The sequence below is a fragment of the Folsomia candida genome, unplaced genomic scaffold (assembly GCF_002217175.1).
Source record: "Folsomia candida strain VU population unplaced genomic scaffold, ASM221717v1 Fcan01_Sc027, whole genome shotgun sequence".
In the NCBI taxonomy this organism is placed as follows: domain Eukaryota; kingdom Metazoa; phylum Arthropoda; class Collembola; order Entomobryomorpha; family Isotomidae; genus Folsomia; species Folsomia candida.
In genome coordinates this window covers 2,049,443-2,068,020 of record NW_019091219.1, presented here as the reverse complement: position 1 = coordinate 2,068,020, position 18,578 = coordinate 2,049,443, and the positions used below count along the sequence as shown (strand labels likewise).

General features: G+C 36.0%; 2 protein-coding genes across 3 annotated transcripts; both read right to left on the bottom strand.

The window, feature by feature from the left end:
* Positions 1-4,929: 4,929 nt before the first annotated feature.
* Positions 4,930-7,388, bottom strand: LOC110859634. 2 transcript variants are annotated; one of them, XM_035859635.1, is made up of 5 exons: positions 7,254-7,388; positions 6,926-7,171; positions 6,167-6,347; positions 5,628-6,053; positions 4,930-5,408 (listed from the first exon to the last, which is right to left on the bottom strand). In XM_035859635.1, exons 2-5 carry the CDS (start codon positions 7,028-7,030, stop codon positions 5,032-5,034), a joined length of 1,089 nt encoding a protein of 362 aa, XP_035715528.1. In that variant the 5' UTR covers positions 7,031-7,171; positions 7,254-7,388; the 3' UTR covers positions 4,930-5,031. The 2 variants fall into 2 exon arrangements, with proteins under 2 accessions (XP_035715528.1, XP_021964291.1); XM_022108599.2 differs by having other exon boundaries at positions 6,926-7,388.
* Positions 7,389-8,623: 1,235 nt separating this feature from the next.
* LOC118438849 lies at positions 8,624-10,071 on the bottom strand. The gene is made up of 2 exons (XM_035859637.1): positions 9,701-10,071; positions 8,624-9,363 (listed from the first exon to the last, which is right to left on the bottom strand). The coding sequence occupies exons 1-2, from the start codon at positions 9,933-9,935 to the stop codon at positions 8,963-8,965; spliced, it is 636 nt and encodes a 211-aa protein (XP_035715530.1). The 5' UTR covers positions 9,936-10,071; the 3' UTR covers positions 8,624-8,962.
* Positions 10,072-18,578: the final 8,507 nt, after the last annotated feature.

The window sequence follows — 18,578 nt, the reverse complement described above, 5'->3', positions numbered from 1 at the left end:
TTTATGTAATTTTGTTTCACTAGAAATGAGTGACGAGAGCGATAAATCGACTTCCAAAGATGAAGAGTTCGATAGAATTAGAGAGAAATTGGCAGCCCAAGAGGCACAAATAAAACAACTATTAGGACAATCCGGAAGTAGAAAAACTTACTTTCCTGACCAATGTTCAACTACCCTCAGTGATGAAGATGACGAAGATCATCATGATCAGAATAAAGAGTCCGATATGTTTGTTGAGCAGTTCAACAATGAAAGTGACACATCAGCAGGTTGGTTATGGTAGATACAATGTCATATATTGTAAGTGTCTTTAACTCAGCGTTATCTGTTAGATATTAATGAGGAAAACGACTTGAATGAACTTTTAAAGGATGTCGAAGGCACCATTGAATACGGACCGGAAGTAAAGTCTCAAATAGCAGAGGGATTTGTTAAAACAGCCATGCGGCCTCTTTCGAAAGACTCTTCTTTAAATATGAAAGAAAAGCTAAAGATTCCATCCAACTGCAAGCAGTTCCAGGTCCCAAAAATTAATGCCGAGATTTGGAATCATTTACCGACTCCGTCCAAAATGGCAGATATAAAATATCAGCAAATCCAACAAAGTTTGACTCAAGGACTGGTTGGGCTCACAAGAATTGCTCATGAGGTTGTAAGCAATGATGTACCAAATGCAACCAGGACTAGCATTTTGAAAATTGCTATCGACACAGCAAACCTCCTAGGAGACCAATTACAGAATATCAGTGCTAGGCGAAAGTCAGATGTAAAAAGGTTTATTAATCCCGAATACAGTGCAATTTGCTCGACACAGGTACACACATATTTTTATATTTAGTAGACAATTGGCATTTCCGTCTAGAAGTTTGAATTATTCCCTTACATTTGAATGAAGGTATCGGGTACTGAGTTTCTTTTTGGCAATGACCTCAATGAGGCTCTGAAGGCATCAAAAGCTGTCTCTAATGTGGTATGAAAATCAATGCCGACTCATCAAAACCGATACAAGCCCTATAATTACGCCAGAACACCACAACAATCTTTAAACTTCCGTCGCCCATTCTCTCAGCCGTATCCTCGCCGAGGGAATCCAGGGGCATATCGAGGGGGAAGATTCCAACAACGCTCAAGTCAGCAGTATCAACAATATCCCCGATATCAGAAGTAGAACCAGAACCCAGTAAAAATAAGGCAGGTCATTTAAAATTCTATGTTAGAGAGTGGGAGAAAATCACGAATGACAAATTTATTTTAAATACTATTAAAGGATATAATTTAGAATTTACTACATTGCCCAAACAAGACTCCGAGCCAGTTTTTCCAAAAATGTCAGAGATAGAAACTAATTACATTGATAGCTCAATTAAAGATTTGTTAGTTAAGGGAGCAATTAAAATATCGGCAGAGGAAGAAGGTCAGTATTTATCTACGGTTTTCACGGTTCCAAAACCAGACGGTAGTCGTAGATTTGTAATTAATTTAAAGAAATTAAATAGATTTATTCAGGCTCCTCATTTTAAAATGGAGGATATTAGAAGTGCCACTACGTTGATTAGAAAAAATAATTATATGGCTATTATTGATCAAAAAGATGCGTATTACATTATACCCATTCATGCTAATTCACAAAAGTATCTTAAATTTAGATGGAAAGGAACTCTCTATCATTATACATGTGCACCGTTTGGATTGTCTGTAATTCCCTGGTTATATACAAAAATTATGAAACCAGTCATGGGACATATTCGAGCAAAATTATTTACTAACGTTTCTTATTTAGATGATTGTCTCTTAATAGGTGATACGTTTGATGAATGCAAAGTAAATGTCCAAACCACTATGTCTCTTTATAAAAAATTACGATTGGATATTAACACTGAAAAGTCAGAGCTGGAACCTAAGAGAACTGTTAAATTTCTAGGTTTTTTACTTAATTCTGAAACAATGCAAATTTCGTTGCCAGATTCCAAAGTTAAAAAAGTGATAGAGAAGGCAGGCCATATTGTTAACCGACAGTTGGTTTCAATTCAAGATGTAGCAGAATTAGTTGGTCTCTTTATCTCCGCGTGTCCAGCCGTGCAGTACGGTCAATTATATACTCGTCAGTTAGAATTTGAGAAAACAGTCGCCCTCAGACAGTTTGGCCACTATAATGGAAATATTGAGTTATCGAATGAGGCAAAAAATGATATTTCGTGGTGGATAAAAAACGTGCCAGCTGCATCGAGACCAATTGGAAATATGAATTATAAACTAGTTATTACAACTGATGGGTTATTAACTGGCTGGGGAGCCGCGTGTAATGGAAAATCTGCAAAAGGGGCATGGTCCTTTTTAGAAAAACGGAAGCATGTTTTGGATTGGTATCAGTGGTCACATAAAGAAAAGGAGAGACATATTAATGAGCTAGAAATTTTGGCATTATTTTATGGATTAAAATCACTAGCTGACGTTAGAAATTCCAACATATTATGTAGGATGGATAACACCACAGCAATCTCATACATAAACAAGTTTGGTGGCTGCAGAGCATCTGATATACATACAATAGCGAAACAAATTTGGCAATGGTGTGAAGAAAGAAATATTGTACTTTTTGCATCATACATTAATACAAAATCGAATGTAATCGCAGATAGTTTATCTCGTGAAAAAACTGACTCGTTTGATTTTATGTTAGGTGACATATACTTTCAAAAAATTTGCAATAGCTTTCGCACACCCGAAATAGATTTATTTGCTTCGTACCAAACTCGAAGGTGTAAGAAATATGTATCCTGGTTTCCTAACCCCGAATGTGAATGGGTAGATCCCTTCACAAAGCCATGGGAAACATACTTTTATGCGTTTCCGCCTTTCAAGCTTTTAACAAGAGTATTGCAAAAAATTTGCGATGAAGGTTCAAAAGGTGTTGTGGCTGCACCAAATTGGCCTACTCAGCCATGGTATCCTTTGTATTTAAAACTAGTAAACTCAAATAAGATACTATTTTTTGAACCTGATAATGATCTCCTATTTTGTCCTTACTCATACAGGCCTCACAAGTTAAGTCGTACAGTAACATTGATGGCCGCAGAATTATCCAGCAATCCTTCACTCGTCTAAATTTGGAGCCCGAAGCTATCGTAGTAATTAAAAACTCTTGTTCAAAGAACACGTGGAAGCAATATGAGTCTTCTCTACAAAGATACTTCCTTTTTTGCAAAGAGAAAAATCTGAATGTTTGGGATTACAACATTTCAAATTATTTAGCATTTTTATCCAAGTTATATGATTCAGGTCTAGGTTATAATTCAATCAATACAGCAAGATCAGCTTTATCTACAGTGTTTGGTTTAGTACATGACAAGGAAATTGGTGATAATAAACTTGTCGTAAGGTTTATGAAGGGAATATATAAAATACAGCCTCCCTCCTCTAAATATTCAATTACATGGGATTCAAATTTAGTATTAAATTTATTAGAATCATGGGATCCAGAAATTATTACATTAAAGCAATTGTCATTTAAACTAGCGTCAATTCTAGCCTTAACCACAGCTCAACGAGTGCAGACTTTGAGGTCAATTAAAATTAGTAATATTATTTGGGGGGACAATGTCCAAATTAAATTGGACGCAATATTGAAAACAACAAAAATAACTAATCTAAATCCAGTGCTAATTCTTCCAACATTTAGCAACAAAAATTTGTGTCCCGTTGAAACATTAAAATTGTATATTTTAAAAACAGCATTGTTACGTAATAATTGTGATTATCTATTTATATCTTTTCTAAAACCGTATGCAGTTGTAACAAGTCAAACACTTAGTCGATGGTTATGTAATGTATTAAAACTAGCTAATGTAGATATTTCCACGTTTTCGGGTCATAGCTTCAGACATGCAGCCACTTCCAAAGCTTTTGTCAAAGGAATTAATACAGATACAATTTTCCAGCGTGTGGGCTGGAGTGGTAGGTCAAAAATGTTTGCAAAATTTTACAATAGGCCGATAGACAATAGAGATAGTTTCGCAAAAGCGATATTAGATCAATCTAGTTAACTTATTTGTTATAATTGATTGGCAATAAACTCATGTAATTTATTACGTAATTAACTAGTTATTTTACTGAGCTGTACTCATCTCCATATTTGCTTTGAACAACTACAGTGATGTTGAATGGAGAGAAGATGAGATATAATTGGAGATTTTGCGAGGGTGACCGAAGGTCACCTGAAGCAAAATCATAATTATTTGAGTCTTCTTGAAATGAAGACATCACTGCCCTCCAACCCACCCCCTTGTCTTTATGTAAAATATGGTGATTCGTATTACTTTAAAACAATGATGGATGGATGGTGGTGGTGGTGGGAGCAAGGATTATTTTCTTGAGCATGCGCTTTAAATCATAGGGAACGTCGCTCCACATTGGCTATGGGATCAACTACTACAGTGATGTCTTCATTTCAAGAAGACTCAAATAATTATGATTTTGCTTCAGGTGACCTTCGGTCACCCTCGCAAAATCTCCAATTATTTTTCAGGTCCAAGTGGTAATTTACTTTAGGATGAATATTTACATAATACATACATAATCTACCACCAATTATTTGTATTTCCTCGTTGGTACATCACATACTCGTGTGAACAGGATTTGCATAAAGTAGCTTTTCAAAGTGGAAGATTTTTGCAAACGGTATTTTATAGGAAATCATTGAAATCCTGGGTATCGCATGAAAAAAATACGGCATGAATTAAATGCAGTTTAACTTTGTGCATAGCCCTTTTTGAAAGAAATGCGAGAAATTTAGCAATCCGGAGAAGGTATACATAGGTTGTCTTGCAAAAAGCTGGTTTTGAATGAAAAAAATAAAATAGCATGACCCCTGTAATGAGTCATTACTAATGACTCTCGTCCTAAGCTAAATAAGTAAGTTGTATAAATGAATAAAGGCAATAATTTTTATTCACGATTTCCTTCAAAGTTATACCACATAGGACAATCCGATTCTATTGCACTACGTAAAACTTCCTCAATTAGTTACCACCTTTAAAAAAGGGATTTCAACCCCTTCTTGTAATCATACCCGTAGCCCAGATCAATCCTGGCGTTTGCTTCGCGAACTAATTTGATCGCAGTGTCCATCTCCTTCCTTAGTTTGGTCAAATTCTCCAGCATTTTGGCAAGCAAATCGTCCTTCTCATGTGACGTGTTGGACGACCACCAATAATTGTAGACGTTAACCCCAATAGCCCCACCGACAATTACTGCACCCGCGATGGGATTGATAGCTGTAATTGTCACGTATCCAAAATAATTCGCCGCCCCGACAGCTCCCAAGCCAACGACTGTCGCGACACCGACCCCTTTATCCTTTTCGTCATGGACGGCCTCCCTAGTCTTTTTAATGTCTTTGGTTAATTCATCTGTAAACACAAACAATAAAATTGGAGAAGAAAACAACTTTCTTTAATTTTCACAAATCTGTCCAAATTTATACAGGGTGATCCATAAATGGCTTGACAAATGAGTTTAAATTGCTGTCCATTAACTAATTGCTCAGCAGAAAATTTGTCTTCTCCAAAAATTCCATAAAAAATCTCCCTTGTACAAAAAAATTTCATGGACACGATGTTCATACATACCAATTTGTTTCTCCAAAACGTCATATCGTTTCCTCAACTCGGCCCCAGCGTCTGTTAAAATTCTCCTGATACCACTCTGCTCGTCATCCTCAAAGTTGGCGGCCTTTTTTAAGTTGCTAAAACGATCTTGAAACTCGGCCACCTTATCTACATAGGTTTCCGCGTCTTTAATGAATATTTGAATTTCCTCTTCCAGTTCCAAATACCGTTCTTGGACCTGACTAATTTCCCCGTGAAGTTGATAAATGTTCCAAAGTCTGTATCCTCCATTTACCAAGTGATACGCGGAGTATCCTAGACAAGCGTTCCCTACTTGAGCAGAAGCATATTTCAAGAACATTTTTAATACCGTGGTGACAGCTTCGTATCCAAATTTCGTCACATATTGCCCCGCATTAGTTCCCACCTCCGCTAATTTTTCAAATCCTATAAAAAACAGCAGTATAATAAATAATTCAGTATTTTCAAATTTCCATTTTAATCTTCGGTATCATCATTTTTCCAAAAGCTACTCATTGAAAATTTAAAACACAAATTACCCGATTTTACACTAGTTTCCTTGAAATATTGATGTTTCACCAATGACTCCAATCCATTCAGCGCGAGGTCGGCGTCTCCCTTGGAAAACTGGTTGATCAAGATGTCCCCCGAATTAAAGAAAGATTGCGTCTTAGTGATCAAGTCGAGCGAATCCGATGCACCAAAATCCTTCTGGAGAAGCTGTAGGGATTAAATTACATAAAAATCTTGTCCCACACCGTTAAAATAAGGTTTTCTATGTTGCTACACCGGACTAAAATGAAAATTAATAATTTGAAATCTTTTGGTTGTTGACCTCGCCCAAATGAGGGTCATACTTTATACCAAAATTTACACGGACGAATTACAGATAATCATGACTTCTACACTCTACACCTATATCGCATTATGGTGCGATAATCTCCTAACATTCCGTAATTTATAAAATTCCCTAAAATCTTCCCTAAAATATACCTATTTTCCTATCTATTAAATTTAGAAATAAGGTTTTCCCAAACTTATTTTTTCAAAAATTTCCCTAAACCCCCTCGAGAACATGTAAACAGCAACTTTATTTTCATTCGATGCTTCATTCCAAAATTCCAAACTTTTTTAAAAAGATAAAATCTTATCCTTTCCTCCATTATCTTGGACTTTGAGTAAAAATTTATTCTGTATATACGAACAAAAATTATTAGGTTAAAATATCTTCCACCACAGGAAACAATAAATTTAATTGATGAGTTACTGCTGTAGCTAACGTAAAAATTTGCCCTTACCTTTGCAAGGGTCACAACCTTCAATCCATAAATTTGTTCAGCCGTGTGTCCCAAACAGATTGAAGATCCAAGTAAAATCAAGCATACACCGTAAAACTTTACCATCTTGGCTTATAGTTATGTATATTTAATTGCTCATAAATTCACGGATTTTCTTTTTCTCACTCCCTACCCGAAATCGGGAAAGATATGCAAATATTCCACGAAAAAATATTTACCTGCACCTTGTATACGGCACGGACAGACCTAGGTTAATTACACAACGTGACGGGTAGTCAGCAAATTACAGGGCAGGACAAGACGTAAATTTGATACCCGGTTAACGTACCAGTAAATTAGGATGATAATAAGTCACAAATTTACACTAAAAAATTAACACGCCTTTGACTACCTCGAATTTTTTGTAGATTGCGCAAAATATTTTGCACATATAGAATGCTGAAGTTTTTCCACAAGCGTATTACACACGACTGATCCTGTTCGCAATAAAATGACATCATCATCAGCAGACCAGTTCCCACTTGATCCCACAAAGTAGAGTGCTGCGGAGCCACCTCCCAGGGACATGGGTTTCCACAAGAGAGATTCACAAATTTCACTCCCATCTTATAAAATGCAACACCTACTTATCTCTCTTGTGTACAATGCATTGCACCCAATTGTCCTCACAGGTTGCGCGGGCAATGCAACTACACATGAACATGATGACACAACTACTCATGAGTTTATCTGGATTTCGCTACAACCAGAGCAGAGTGCAACTTTTATATTAAATGTGCCAAACTGTCCATGGGTTCTTGTGGAGATTTATTTCTCCATTAAAACCTCTTTCAGTCATCCCACCGGGAACTTTTACAACAAACGTGACGCAATTTTTTTCTACTCCCTTCACCACCAAGCGTCATGAGATAGGCAGACATACCAGAACTCAGACCCCTCTTGCCTTTCGCAGTTTATGCACGTCCCCAAAAACAGACATCAGATTTATGTATGTAACAAACTGGTCCCCGGATTTTGTAGATAGTTATTCCATTTGTAATTTATTTATGGCATGCCGACCACCAAACACCATGTCTGACTCATCTACTTGTTAAATTCATTCAGTTAACTATCATTTATCTTTATGTAACTGCGATTTATTTATCACCACTTTTTGCATAGTTGTGGTGCGAACACTGACTCAGGTGAACCTTCATAAAATACGTTATGTACTAAACTAAAGCTTTTTTAGGACCCTTCTTCCCATCTGGGACACGTAGGAATTTTAAAATGGAAAAATATCTAGCAGACATTAGACCTCCTTCTTATGGCGTCACTTATTTTATGTAGGTTCCCTTTTAAAACAGATAACGAACTGTTTGTGACATTTTGCAGTCATTTCATAAACGATTTATTCATTAAGTGTGCACCACCAAAAACCATGTCTGACTCATTCAGTTTTACTCACACCTCATGAGAAATTAAGTTATAGATACAGAATTAATCACAAATAATTTTTATTGTCTGGAATTTACATTAATGTATAGTTTGTGCATAAAATTATATTACAGCTACCAAAGAGGACATTATAATAAGGGGGAAATTCCTATACCAAGAATCGCACGAATTTGTAAAAAAATCTGTAATTTCGCAAAATTAATCAAAAAATCGGTCGTAAAATTGAGTAAAAAATTCAATTTTGTAAAATCCTTATTCGCCTTTTTTTACAAGATGTTCATGAAATAGTACTATTATGCATGGTCTTCCTTGATGTCATTGTTTAGCTAAGAATAAAATGACAAAGATTCCATAGAATCTTAATTTATGCCATGTCACTTGTAAAGGTGACCATCATACCTTATAGTCAGAATTCATGACCACCCTGTACATATTTATTAACACTATTCCTGCAAAATTTGACTCATCTGTCCACACACGCAGCTAGCAATGCTCGTTGAATATCTTGCAAATCCTTCCCAGAATTTGATAAACCTTCCAAAATACTATCCACCAATTTATCACGCGCATTCCACATACTCAAGTAAACCCAGATAACAGTCAAAGTAGAAAATACTCCCACAATGTAGCCCACAAAGAAGGAATTGAGTCTCCCAATCTACTCAAGAAGTCGGTGGAGATCGGTCTGTGGTCTCTCGTCCCCACAGAATTCTGTGGAGATGAGAGATGATCGTCTATCGTTTCAACGGAATTCTGGCTGGCATCCGGACTCAGGTTAGAATTTTGCTGGTTCCTGGCTTCCTGGACCCTGCCGACCGCTGGTCTATTCCCTCTCGTAAAAAAATGGGCGCAGACATAAGGCGAACCGAATCCGAGTACGATGACAGCGAAGACTTCTTGCGTCAGGGAATATGTGTCGATGTGCAAAGGCCAGGTGTTTTTAATTTGTAGTAAAATTGCCCAAGTGGAATATGATGATCCCAAATTTCCTAATTCGTTTTCTACAAACAACAAATTAATCGAAGAATCACGATATCCATTAATCTAAACATGTACAGGGCTCATCAAAAGTAAGTATCTCGGCCAATGTTGCTACAGAAATACAGGGTGTGCCAAAAGTACATATTGCTCATACCCGGAATTTAAAAAAATTAGTACAAAGTTTCCGTTCGCAACGTTTTTACAGAACGAGTACTTAACTTCTACAAAATACACTATACACTGTTTCTTTATGGACACCCTGTACATACTTATTATGGTATTTCATATTCTACAAGCAATTTCGCTCCTTCCAAGCACAAAAATCAAATAATTCTGGTTTTGTATGTACTTATATACCTAAATTTTCCGCAATGGGTTTGAATTTGCTGACAATTTCCACCGCTTTTCTAGCCAGGTCAATCCTTACGCGGTCGCCTTTAATAAGATTCCCTTCAAATTGCTCGATTCCCCGTAAAAAGTTATTCATACTAAATTTCACCTTGTTCACTTCGGTCATCTTGGTTTTACTTGATTTCGACTCTTGAACAATCGCCAATCCTTTCACGAGATCATCTCGTGCCGTTGAAAACATGGATGCCACCTCGTGTAGGAAAACTGAACAAATCTTATTGCTAATTTCCACCTTGAATCTCGTTAAATGAGGGGGAATCGTAGATATATCGTTTTCCCTTAAATACGTTTTTGGGTTGGTGAAAATTCTTGCAAAATCTTCGAGTCCTGTGCAAAAAATATAGAAAAACTTATCAAACATTGATTTTCCTAATTTTATAATACTTTACCAAATTCCATGTTAATTCAACGGTGTAAAAATTGACACCACTGGTTTAATTCGTTCTTAATATTGACGTTCATTTTTATAGCAAGTTAACACCACACGGTGTAAAATTTACACCATATTCAACACTGCCACCCTGCTGAGTGTTGAATGTGAATTTTCACCGGAGTTTTTTTTCACAATACATACGATTCGAACAAGTACAAGTACACACACAGCAAAAAAAAACGGTGCAAAATCAACACCATTTGGCTGTACCGTGCTGGACGTAAATTTGACATCATTTGGGGTGAACCAGCGGTAAATACGGGTGAGAAATTTACACCGGATTTTTTGCAATGTATTCTATGAAAAAATAGAATAGTCTTACCTGAGACTTTCATGATTTGCACGGTTAACTCATGTCTGGCTAGGGACAAAAGTCCTGCGATGACAACTTCTTCCTCCCCGCCTTCGTTGCACTGTTGACCTAAAACTTTCAACCCGTTAAAAAATGAGGTCATCTTTTGACCCAACTCGTCCCCATTGTAGGCACCGAATACCCCCAGAACATCCAAGTATTCAAACTAAATATTAAATAAGTTACAACAATATTGTTACAAACTTTTTTTCATTATTTTTTCTTACTATGTAATTATAGACACCGCGGTTATAAAATATGTGGACAATGGTAAGTTATATTCTCCATATGCCAATGATTTCCACGTACTTAATTAATTTTTTGCGAAAAATAACATTTTTTTAAATAATGACTTTTTTGTAAAAAAAATTGGAAATATAACCTCCAAGTTTGACCTTGAAATTTTACAGTTTTCGTGTCCACGTTCTGTATAACTAATAAAAATACAGGACCGAAATTGTACACATATTTTGTAACCACCCTGTACAATCAAAATGCGTAAAAGAACTCTTTCTTACTGGATTCGTGTCTTTTCCTGGATTCCCATCTTTACACACTATCTTCCCCGGAATGAAGTGGAGGGTAAACCAAAATACAAAAATTGCAAACACAATATTCCCCATCTTCACCAGGGCTCACTTTTAAATGAAGAAAAATGAAAAACTTCCTGAAGCCACACTTTCCTCGTACGTATGAAGGACTTGGACGAGAATTGGAGTGCAGTGTAACTCAAGTTTTATTTAACTCGCTTTTAGACCCGGAATGAACGAGTTGCCTGAGCCGACTGACGTTTTATCTATTTATTCACATCAACTTACGCTGATTGCGTATATACATATTTATGAAACGAAATAATCTCGTATAATAGATGTGCATTCATACTGTCACTGAGTCGTAATGTAAAATACGTTATCACATGACTGGTAAACATAGCAGTTCAATAAATTATTTTTATAAAAAACTCTGAGGGGAGGCAGTATGATTAGCGGATAAAAAAGTAGACAAGAATTTTTTAATATTTATGACATCGAGTATTCATGGGATAATTACACTCATCGCAGAAATTATCCATCATTAGTGAAACCATTCGTTGAAATGCATATCGTCGTAATAATTCTAAAAAGTCATATGTCTCATTGATGGTTAATTTTAAAAGTCCTATGTTACAAAAAAAAATATTCTAAAAAGTTCTAGGTATGTTGCTTTGCCTTATTATGTAACATAGGACTTTTTAGAATTCACCATCGTTGCAACATAGGATTATTTAGAATTAGTACGACGATATCTTCTAAACTACTTTAACTTCTGTCAATCAGGTTTTTAAAATTTTCGGCTTCCGAGCAGCGACACGGGTGGGAGGGCGAGATTTGCAGGAAAAGAGTATTTTAATGGACTTCAGTTTTTGATGGGTGATTACGGTAGGAGTTCATCCTGGATACTTTTTGGAATCCACTTTTTCGGAATCTCTATACTTCCGGATTTGTACTGAGCCACTAAAAAACCCTATCGATATCAAAAACCCTGTCCCGAGCAGATAATTTGCTAGAGTACAACACTTAAAATACCTAGAAATTATTTATTTATTTTTCCAACAGGTGCTATTTTTAACAGTCCATATGAACTTTTATCACAGATTGAGATGATTGTAGAGACAAATGTGAATTTTTTGGCGACGTTAAAAATTTCAGCGATTTATTTTCAACATTTTTGTTAATATTGAAAAAAAATCTTTAAAAATAGGAATCCAATGCATACAATATTTCTGGGTTTTGATTTTTTCTAAATCATTGAGTTATATCTTAGGAGAAAATTAAGCAAAGAAATATTTATTTTTCCTATTTATTACAATTTAACAAAATTAACATGGAGAAAGTTCGGCGCGCCGCCGATATATTTTTTCACATTTTTGCAATTGTTCCTTTTCGAAGTTGTCAATAAAATGTGTGAAATTAGATAACTTGGGTGCGTTAAATTACTCCAACGCGACCAATTGGTGAGATTATGTCTGCTGAATATCCACAAGACCATTTTAGATAAATACATTAACTTTTTAACCTGTTGACCAATTTTTATCGGATACAAGTCACAGATGCCATATTTAATTGCGGATTTTTTAAGATACAATTATCATTTGTCCCCAAAATCGACTTTTATTCGATAGACTGTATTCCGACATTGACGGTTATGCAGGAACAACTACAACATTTACTTTTACTTGAATATGAAGTGTTTGAATTGCACGATGAAATAAATTAGACAGAAACCCTCTGATATTTTATAGGATTTGATGTAGACAAAGGTTGTCAATTGAGTTTTACGTATGCACTCTAGGAATCCTATTTCGCCTACTGGGTTAGGCTAACTAATCACCCAAAAAATGGTACATATTCACACAAGTAAAGTTTATACATATGTAAAAGCTGAATCTTTTTCTACCGTCGCACAAACCCCAAATGTTATCTTAACAGTAATATTATCGCCAAAGACAACGGCTTGTGTGTATGTTATTTACTTGCTCAGCCAGAAATAAAACAGATCTATTCAATTTATTTATTAAAAATTTTCTTACAAAAATTGTCAAGCTGTAGTCGCCCCGTATCAATATTCTATTTGCAAGTTAAGCCAACTTCGATACCTTTCTCTTTGTGAGCCTTAAGGTGGGCGTCACTTTCGGTCCCATTTACGGACATAAAAATATGCAACGTGGTAGCCACATTTGCAGCTTTTAGCGTTAAAGGGACCAAGCGACGATCCGGCTTCCCAGTTATCGGATCGATTACGGCAATTTCGCTGCTGATGTGCTCGTTCCTGACCAAGTCATTAGCCAAGTACATTTTATATCCCAGTTTCTAAGAATAGATCGAAAGGAAATATTTAATCATCTTCATAACACAGGTTTGCAGGAACATATATTACTCCACTCTGTCGGTAAAATGAGCCCTACGCAAGTTATCTACGTTTTTACCATAAATTAGCAATCTCCCTATATTCGACGCAAAATCATTACTCTAGGACAAACTGTCCTTTGCGCTGGACATACCGTTTACCAATTTTTAGAAATTGGATGTATAATTACATAACAAATATTTTCTGTTGACCAAAATATCGAAGGGGGCATGCCACATAATTTTTGCATCTTGCCTTATCTGCCATTAGGGCGGGCTCCTTCTCCCACACGAGGACTTCGAGACGCTGTCCAAGATAAAGAAAATATATTTTTTTATTTTTATATACAATTATACCCCTACTTTCGCTTGAAAGCGTGAATAATATTTTATGCCAAAATATTACGTAATTCAAAATTATCATTTAATATTCGCGTAGAAAACCTTATGGAAAAAAATTAAAACTAGTTCATAAAATTTATTCAATTAGAAATTTTTTTAACCATACCTTACCTCAAAATGATAGTCGGAGGAATGGTAGGAAAATACTTCTGGAAAGACAGGATTGTAAGAGTCGGATATATGACTGGTAGTCCGGACACATCCCTTGATATAATTCGGATAAGAAACTTCAGCCCAGACTTGGAGGTAGAGATCTACATAAATTACTAATTAGTTATTAAGATATTAATTTAAATTATATTCTATTTCTGGCCAGGTCCTGTGTCCCGGGAAAAGCGAGACATTCGAAACACAAAAATTTTACCGGTCGTCACTATGTACTTACCAACCATTCATAACGTTAGAAAACAAATTTTATTGAAAACAAATTTAGCTCAAGTTCTGGGATGGCGCTTTGTGAGATTTCATCTCCAAATGTTTCTTCATTTAATGAAATAAACAGGGTTTAAATCTCACTTGAGCCAAAGTTGTTTTAAAAATCAATTTGTTTCCTTACGTCATGAATTTGCGCTGGGCGGTGACGTTCGGTATCATTCTCAGCTTACTATTCCCTGGTGACTGCCCTGCCCAGCAACAGTAAATAATTATCCTTGAAATTAATGACAAAAGTACCTGGTTTACTCCAGCTGTCGGTGTCTGGGGCATCACTTTAGAAAATAACATATACAAATTTGAGACCAGTATTTATGAAAAACCGACTAATTTTACGTAGTCAAGGCCTGACATTTTTGATCTGGCCAATAAATTTATCACGCTCATATTTAATGTCTAATATATAAAATCTTACTGCACTTCAAATCGTAACTTTATCGTGACGCTTTTCGTGTCTCCACAGCTACAGAAAACGAATATCAATATAATAATCGAAAAAAGACGCACCCACATTTTCATTCGATGTCGATAATAAAAAACCCAAAATCTCAACAAGAGAAAATACCAATAATTTACAGTAATAAATAGACTCCTATGTTGAATTGACTTCAAATATCTGAAGCATGATACCACTATGCACTTAAATTTTACATCCTGCCTTTGTTCATAATTAAGTAGACTATGCACAAATTATGTGGTAAAATTTTCAAGGCTGATGTCGATATTAAATTTTGACTACATTGACAAACTAAATTATTAGTGGTGTCAATTATATCGGGCTATAACACAATTCACAACATAAGTATGGTAAAATTAATATTTAACAGAGATTCTTCTCACAAAATTTGTGCATTATCCGCTATTAATTCACATACCACTAACCGATAAGTTTACACAATGGAATAAAAAATTGCATTGTATTCTGCCCGAAAGGATGTGACGGAATTGGTATTTGTGTGTATGTACATATATTTTTCTCTGTAAGTACTTTAGAGCACAAACTTCGGGGTTTTGTTTTGATATATATGTTCGCATTCGTTCGTTTAAATCCTTGAATTTCAAGGGTTAAATTAATATGAATGTTTGACACTGCTGTCATCTCGGGTGTTCAGCAAGTAAGCAGTTCTACAGATATGGGTTGTTTGAAAGGTCAAAGTTAACAAAAACGGTTATTCTACAAAATTCATGAAATATTCAGTCAAGTGAGAACTTGTCTGCGTTGGGTGTAGAATAGGAAATGTTGAGTCGCGCATTTATCGTGTAGGTAGATTGGGTTGTTGGGATCGTTGGATTGGATAAAGTGCAGCATTAAGTTGGAATATTCTGTATGTATTTAGGATGGGATAAGCTAACAAATTTGAGTACACAATGGTCAAAGTGTCCAAAATTAATCGGAGAGAGGTTTTCCATGCAAAAGATTATGGTTAACTGTAATGCTGCAAAATAATATTTCAGAAGCATCGTAGCTGAACTGTAACTTGAACTCCTTCGCATAATTAATTATAATATTTGTATGGTTCCAGCCGTAGCTACATATTTATATATGATGCCTTTGACTCGATGACAGATCGCTATTTTTTTTAAAGAATTATAAACTCCTTATTTGGTGAAGCTTTACATATGTAAATTATGTATATGCATTAAAAAACTCATTTCTGTCTTGTTTGCTTTGGTTTTTGTAAGTATGCATTAGTAAAAATTAAATTTCGCTAGACAAACCTGCGTAGCGAAATCCTAAATTTTTAGAACTACATAAGTATTCGTGTTTTTTTCATTTGATAAAATTTGCCTACTAAATTTACAGATGGGTGTCTTGCCACGCTGAGGAAGATTTTACCTCTTAATATCTCCGCGGTAGTACAACATTCTGAAGCGAAATTTTGGATAGTGCAAGGTAATATTCTCATCAATTTATGTACCAAGTATCGTTTGTCTAGTTTGAAAAATGCTACCCCCAGCGTCCCCTGAAGTAGAAATTACAATAAAAACTCTTTCCAAAACTGATTATTCATATAGGAAAATTATTAATGAGGTCAGAGGTCAGGGCCTTTCAGCTAGCTATTGCTTGATAAGTAAGGTACTTAATACCGAAGGAAAGAAACGTCAAGCTGTTGCCGCCGGCCTTCCAGCCCCACCAATTAGACAACCTCTTCCAGTACTGACTCCGAGTGTCCTCAGATAAATTAACCTTTTGACCTGAAAAAGGAGTCTACCCACCCAAAAACAAATTTGTAGTAAAGTTAATGTGTCTTTGTCAACCATGAATGGAGTAATCAAGATTTGGATGAAGACAGTGAGACGTAAAACAAGACTGCATCAACAGACAGAAAACGTCAAGAAAAATCGAAGAGTGCTAGCAAAAAAAAATATTCAAATTATTTGACAAAAAATAAGAAGGGCTTTGTGGTGTAAATAGATGAAGGAATAGTTTGTCTACAAAACACAAACGGCCAGAGACGAATTTACTACGATTTAATATCCACAAAAAAATTCATCAAACTGAGCCTACTACTGAAGGAACACTTTTGTAAGAAGTTCGTGGTAGCTGATGCAATATCAGGGCTTGGGGTCCTCCCACTTATCAAACTTCCAGCAAAAGTGACAATTAGTGCAAAGTATTATATTGACTTTGTTTTGAAACCACTTTTGGAAATTCAAGTGCCCAAACTGTTTGGCTAGGAGACCTCAAAAGTTATAATTCACTACTTACGCGGCGTCCTCATACACCGCTCGGATAACCCATGCTTATGTGAATATTTTAAATGCAAAGTTGGGAATAAATTTTTTTTCCAATACTGAGATACATGTGAAGTTGCCAGATGCAAGCCCCATGGATTTTGTCGGTTTTGGTTATCAACAAAAAATTGTTGAAGATGACGTCCATATAAAATTCCTGGATTTTGGAAAATCCTAAGAGACGAGTGGTCTAAAGCAGAGGTCCACGCCGCCGATCTCGCGCCGCCGCCGCGCCGTACGCCGGCTGCATTTTAGGCGGCGCCGCCGCCGATAAATCCGTTTTCCTATACCTTTAACATTGGGACGCCGCGCCGCGCCGCCGACGCCGCCGAAAAATCACCCAAAATTGGCGCCGCCAATTTTGGTCGGCGTCGACCTCTGGTCTAAAGTCGGCCTTGCCACATCGCGTAGAGTGTACAAAAATTGGAACCAAATGTGTCGAATGAAAGTTCGAAATAAGGTCTTTCACATAGATAATATTAGAAACATCCACGGCAAGATGACTTATCAGTAATTTAGGTTAGAAGTCGTCCTCAGGCGAGTGAAACGCCCTAGGTATATGCAAATTCGCGCAACCACAACTTTAGAGGATTAGTTTGCGTGATCTAGGATTTATAAATATTTTAGTGTAGTTTGCTTTTTAGTGCTCCACATAAAGTATTCATAAAATGAGTCACGGAAACTAGAATTATTATCCTATGTACATACTCGCCATAACTATACCAGATGCTGTCCTGGGCATGAATTCACTTACAATAAAGTGCTTCTATTGTGTGCATAAGTAAAATTTTCAATATATTGTGCAGAAGTTTATTTGGAACGATTATCTTTAGTAAGATGAAGCAGCAGTCAAGGGCCGTTCGAATACCACGTGATACATAATCAAAACACCAAATTTCCACACCATCCTACAAGTCACCAGTTGTCCCACAAAACCCTAAGACTATGGAGAAACAAAAATACATTTGAAGACGAAAAAGGTCAGGGAGACCGATAGTACATACTATCACCTACAACTAAACGTCAAATCAAGTCAAATCTGCAAAATTTTATTGACTGATGAAAATTGTGATTAAAAATCAAATCAGGGTTGGCGTTATCAATTGCTTTTTGCAGAGCGGATGTATGTTCTATCATGATAATCTTTGCTTACGTTATTATTTGCAACTTGATCTATAATTTCTTTAAGTAACTTTTTGATGCGTTAGGAGAAAAACTCAAATGACAGCAAATAGCAAACCAGTCTGCTCAAGTCAAAGTCGAAAGCACGACTACAGATATTCGTCCGCATAATGCATGAACGACTCGGAGTGGTTGGAACAACAACTTTTATTATTTAACTATGTCTATAGGGATAAAATTTTATATAAATCTTATTAAACACGATTGCTTTTTTCGTGTGTGTACGCGATCCAGTGTCAGTATTTGGTAGTTTGGGAAACTAAATACGTGAAATTCCCTTAACTCTCTTGACCGCTCGATTTTGGTCAAAATTTTCGGAGCCGATGGTTAATTATTTTTGTTTCCCGTCCGAACGTTTATCGTGTTATCTCCAAAAATTTATACCAAAACCAAGAAATCTAG

Excerpts from the sequence above, each read along its gene's own strand:
- LOC118438849 (XM_035859637.1), bottom strand. The coding sequence starts at position 9,935 with ATGTTTTCAACGGCACGAGATGATCTCGTGAAAGGATTGGCGATTGTT. Across the intron at positions 9,364-9,700 it reads ACCCATTGCGGAAAATTTAG|AAAACGAATTAGGAAATTTG; the intron begins GTATATAAGTAC and ends TGTTGTTTGTAG.
- LOC110859634 (XM_022108599.2), bottom strand. The coding sequence starts at position 7,030 with ATGGTAAAGTTTTACGGTGTATGCTTGATTTTACTTGGATCTTCAATC. Across the intron at positions 6,054-6,166 it reads GGAAACTAGTGTAAAATCGG|GATTTGAAAAATTAGCGGAG; the intron begins GTAATTTGTGTT and ends TGTTTTTTATAG. Across the intron at positions 5,409-5,627 it reads CGTTTTGGAGAAACAAATTG|ATGAATTAACCAAAGACATT; the intron begins GTATGTATGAAC and ends TTGTGTTTACAG.